Here is a 4,899-nt window from a genome sequence, read left to right as displayed (position 1 = left end):
AACTTTTATTTTGACGGGTTGCCGTGAAGAACTTCCAGCTGCTGTGTATGTGATATGACGGTAGATTTCTCAAATGAAACGGTAAATGCTAATGAAGTGACTCTCAGAGCAGCTGGAGATGACATTCGTGTTCATATCATCATATAGTGAGACGGCAGAAGCTGAAAACACCGCGAGCGTCATCCGCACTTTAGTATGTGTGTAGTAAACAAAGTGCGCCGCGCCATCCGCCATTCATTCATTCATTGCGGAAATCATGGCGCCTTATGCGTGATATCAAATGCTTCCGCAGATTTATAGTATTACTATAGCATTTCACCTGAGCATTGCAAATCACGCGTATGGCCATGATAAGCGCTGAATGAATGACAGGCTTTCTGTTGTAACATCGCGCAAGGTAAATAAGGGTCAAATAAGGGCTCTTCTAGTGGAGAAGACTAATGATAAGATTCACGTTAATCAGATCTTGTTTTAAATGTGTGCTGAAATAAATACAGGAAAAGATCGATTCGCAGCTTTTGAGAATCGATATCGAATCGATGTCATTTAAAAAAACGATTAATCGAAAAATCTTTTTTTTTGCCCAGCCCTAGTCACGTGGATACGTTGTTTTTGTTCAAATCAAAGCGCAAACAACATAGAAAAAGTATCCGTGTGACGCAGCTGACACAGAATAGCATACGCTGTTTACGTTCAGTGGATATTCTCCAAAATGGCACCAGGGTGACGCGGAGGAGACGAATTGTCGTTATTTTTGTTTTCTTTGCATACAAAAAGTATTCTCGTAGCTTTGTAAAATTACTGTTGAACCCCTGATGTCACATGGATCATTTTACAGATCTCCTTGCTACGTTTCTGGACCTTGATCGTGGTAAGTACATTGCTGTCTATGGGAGGGTCAGAGAGCTCTCAGAATTCATCAAAAATATCTTAATTTGTGTTCCGAAGATGAATGGAGGTCTTACGGGTTTAGAACGACATGAGGGTGAGTAATTAATGACAGAATTTTCATATTTGGGTGAACTAACCCTTTAATGGATTATTTAACAACAGACTGATTATTCAGCTAATGAAATATTTCCGAAAAAACTTTCAGTAGAACAAAAGAGTTTTGAAAGCTATGCTGTCTACCCTGATTAAGGTCTATTAAAATTGATTATTTTAACCAACATTTGTGTGTGGCATGTTATTAGAGTACTGAACTGTTCGCTTACACAAATCGGCCAGTGTAAAGCGATCCAAATCTCTCATGTTAGCATGTTCTCAATATGCAGCTAATTCTGAAACAAATCTCATGTATGTATTTGCATCAGTAAACTCACGTCTGTGTATTTGTAGTCACTGTTGGTGGCTAAGAAAACTTTAGCGACTTCATTCATGCGGCTCAGCAGCAATGGCAACTTGGCCTAAAAAAAAGAAAAGAAAAATCAGTTATTCTCAGAAATACAACACAAACACAACAAGGCAAGTCAGTAACTTCAGAAATTAAAAGACAAACTTACATCTTTCACAACATACTTCTCCAGGTTTTCCACTGTTTTCTTTTTCAACGTTCCCTGAGAAAATAAATAAAACCTTTAACAGCAGAGCAAGCTTATGATAACGCATCTAAAAGACTCCAAAGAGAAAGGAAAACTTGAAATTGCATCATATGACCCCTTTAAATCAGGAATCCAGTACCTACCTGTACCATTTACATGCATTTCACAGTTAATCATAGCTGCCTGCTATTTGACAGATTACTCTGACAGAAGGAGAAACAGAGAACCTTTTTACCTTGAAATGTACCCAGTCTACAGCATCTCGGACATCTTGGAACATGCTCTTGAAGGACATGAAGAGGTCTCCATCCTTAAAGCCCTTTTCACAGCTAAAGGTTTAAAAAGAACAAAGGGGCAGCAGAGTAAGAGGCCGAGCTCCAGCTCTGACACATTTTATCGACAGTCAGACATGTTTAATATCGACAGTCAGACATGTTTAAATGGGACAGTCTTCCCTTGTTTGAGGTTGTCCGAGCCAAACAGGAAAGCTCTCTCCCCCTAAAAGGACCAACAGGTGTTTCAGAGGACATGCATCCATACCAAAACACAAATCACAGACTATTATGTTTTTACAGATTTTATCTACACTAAATAGGTCTGGCTGTTGTTTTTTTTTTGTTTATTTTTTTTTCAGAGCATGAGTAGAATTATTTCCATGCCATTTAAAAGTTATAAATTTCAACTTTTTTATTTTACATGCACTTTGATTAGTCATTAGCCAGTTACAGTAAATGGATGATAAATTATGGCATGCACGAACATGAATCCAACCACAGACTACAATCTGCTCGTGTCATCCTGTTTTATAGCATAGTTATACATTTTTTATGCTGTATTAGGATTTTCTTATCAAGACATAACGTGTTTGCTGGTGAATTGATATAGAGAGAGCTTCAAATAGCCTCACCCACAGTAAATTATACTGATTTACTGATACTGAATCAGTGGTATGGCTGTATGCAGTGTCCAAGACAACAGATTAATAGAATCATAGTCACTGGAACTCCTACCTTGAATAACGGTCACAGTTTGAGAAGAAGTCAACCAGGCAGGCTAAAAGGTATGTTTCTGTGCAGAGAGAGAGAAAAACATATATAGAAAGAAGGAGATTGTGAAAGTTGTTCTCAGATCCTGTTTATTTTTGTATATAATTTAAATTATATACCACTGTTCAAATGTTTGGGGTCAGTAATAATTTTTTATTTATTTATTTTTTAAAGACCAATGACAGTAAAAACATTCCCATTTCAAATAAATGCTGTTCTTTTGAACTTTCTATTCATCACAGAATTCTAAAAAGCAAAACAAAAAGGATTACGGTTTCTACAAAAACATTAATCAGCAAAAACTATTTTCAACATTGATAAAAAAAAGAAATTTTTCTTGAGCAGCAAATCAACGTAGTATAATGATTTCTGAAGGATCATGTGACACTGAAGACTGGAGCAGCAGGCGCAATTATATTACACAGCACCTGAAAATAGGCTAACTTCTGTCAACATAACCAACTACACAAACTTAGTGCCGGTGACGTTGGAAGTTACCTAGCTGGGGACTATTTTCAGGCGCTGCGTAATATCATTGCGCCTGCTGCACCCATGGAACAGCAGCAAAGTTCCTTGATTATTACGCCGGAATGAGAGTATAGTTCCTAGCCATATCGGCCTAGAAAATCGCAACTTTTAATTTTCCAAGATGTTCCTTTAATGTGTCTCTAAATGGCAGCCAGTGACAGGGCTATGTAGGACAGTGATTAAGTGCCTACCTGGAAGGTTAAAGAGTGTGTTGAGGATGTAGAAGCTTTCAGAGAACAAATATTTCAATCGATCGCTCAGACATGGCACCGAAATGAGGCACCGAAAATGCGTTCTGATTCGTTCCAGTACATACCTGTTACATAGGTACCGGTGCCATATTGGTACCGGGTTTCGATACCCTACCCTAGTAAGAGAGCAATAGTGATGCTTTGCCTTTGGCAAGCACCACTAAAAATAAGTATGCAAGAGAACAATAGTGATGCTTTGCCTTATAGGCAAACACCACTAAAAATAAGCTTAAGTAGCATTTCAGCAAGTTGGCTTTCTCAAGTCAACTTAATTACATTTTAAAATATATTCAAATAGAGAACAATTATTTTAAATTGTAATATTTCACAATATTACTATTTTTACTGTATTTCTGATCAAATAAATGCAGCCTTGTTGAGCATAAGAGACTTCTTTTAGTAACATTAAAAAAAACTTACACAAGCAGTTTTGATGAAAGTGCATTTGAAAATGCAACAAAAAATATTTTATCTTGCAAAAAAAATGCACTTACCTTATTGCAGGTAAGAAGGTCTAAAACTCTCATGTCATCTGGTCAGTTCAAGTAATAATTTGCTTTAAATGGAAAATTCTGGCAATATCTACTCACCTTATGTCATTCCAAACACATGGCCTTTTTTCCAGACAAAATGGCAAAGCTGCTTTTTTGCCATATGCTCTCATAATGCGCAATTATTATTGATCAAGTTCAGTTGGATCGTAGCATAGTTTATTAAAAGATAAGTAAAAAACAAAAGAATTAAAAAATTAATTTCCTGCTTAAAATGTAATTAATGTGTTACAGTTATGACCTTAAATTTCAATCCAAGCATGAATCTCTGAATCACCAAGAATGAATCACTTCATTACTCTGTCATACTGTACGAAAGAAAAACCCCCCCAAAAAGAATAACTGCACACAAATACAATTACAACCTGTTTCTGAAGACTATATACATGGCCGTTAGTTAGAACAAATATTCTCAGGAAGCAACTCAGGAATTTAAAATAAAAAACACACTCCTCATGCACACGTAAGCATTAAGAGTTAAAAAGAGCCACTGTTAATGTGTATCTGAATGGCAGCCAGTGACAGGGCTACGTATAGGACAATGATAAAGTGCCTACCTGGAAGGTTAAAGAGTGTGTTGAGGATGTAGAAGCGTTCTGTGTCATCACGCTGGATAAACTTGTTGGGATAGAGCTCTCGGGTGTCAGGGCTGGCAGGGAACACAGGAACATTATGAGCACATACTTCATAGGGTTCATTAGAGTTCAGTGACCAAGACCATAAAGTCAGGGTTTGACGGGGGCCGGGATTACTCACCCTCGCAGGAAGTTAAAGCCATGGACACAGACCAGGATGTTTCCATAAGCATCTACCTTCAGGAGGTTGCCATACATGGTGTCAAACACCAGACCTCTGTAAAAACAAAAAGAAAATAAATGGTTAAATGTGTTATTTATCCTATAAACATAATATCAAATGATAGTCTTGGTACAGACAACTGTCTCAAATATGGTCTGCCAATGAGAGTTTATTACCTTGTAGG

General features: G+C 37.2%; 1 protein-coding gene across 1 annotated transcript in view; it reads right to left on the bottom strand.

The window, feature by feature from the left end:
- The window catches only part of LOC107704322 (cytosolic purine 5'-nucleotidase-like), a 41,927-nt gene that overhangs the window by 12,360 nt on the left and 24,668 nt on the right, over nucleotides 1–4,899 (bottom strand). Inside the window, exons 7-10 of the mRNA XM_016507214.1 lie at nucleotides 2,552–2,609; nucleotides 1,777–1,870; nucleotides 1,503–1,556; nucleotides 1,323–1,406 (exon numbers count right to left, since the gene is read on the bottom strand). Of these exons, the coding sequence (XP_016362700.1) occupies nucleotides 1,323–1,406; nucleotides 1,503–1,556; nucleotides 1,777–1,870; nucleotides 2,552–2,609 (290 nt within the window). The remainder of the gene's footprint in view (nucleotides 1–1,322; nucleotides 1,407–1,502; nucleotides 1,557–1,776; nucleotides 1,871–2,551; nucleotides 2,610–4,899) is intronic.

This window comes from Sinocyclocheilus anshuiensis, unplaced genomic scaffold (genome assembly GCF_001515605.1).
Source record: "Sinocyclocheilus anshuiensis isolate Anshui unplaced genomic scaffold, SAMN03320099.WGS_v1.1 scaffold1448, whole genome shotgun sequence".
Taxonomy (NCBI): Eukaryota; Metazoa; Chordata; class Actinopteri; order Cypriniformes; family Cyprinidae; genus Sinocyclocheilus; species Sinocyclocheilus anshuiensis.
The sequence above is the reverse complement of the archived record's forward strand: the minus strand, read 5'-3'. Positions and strand labels throughout refer to the sequence as shown.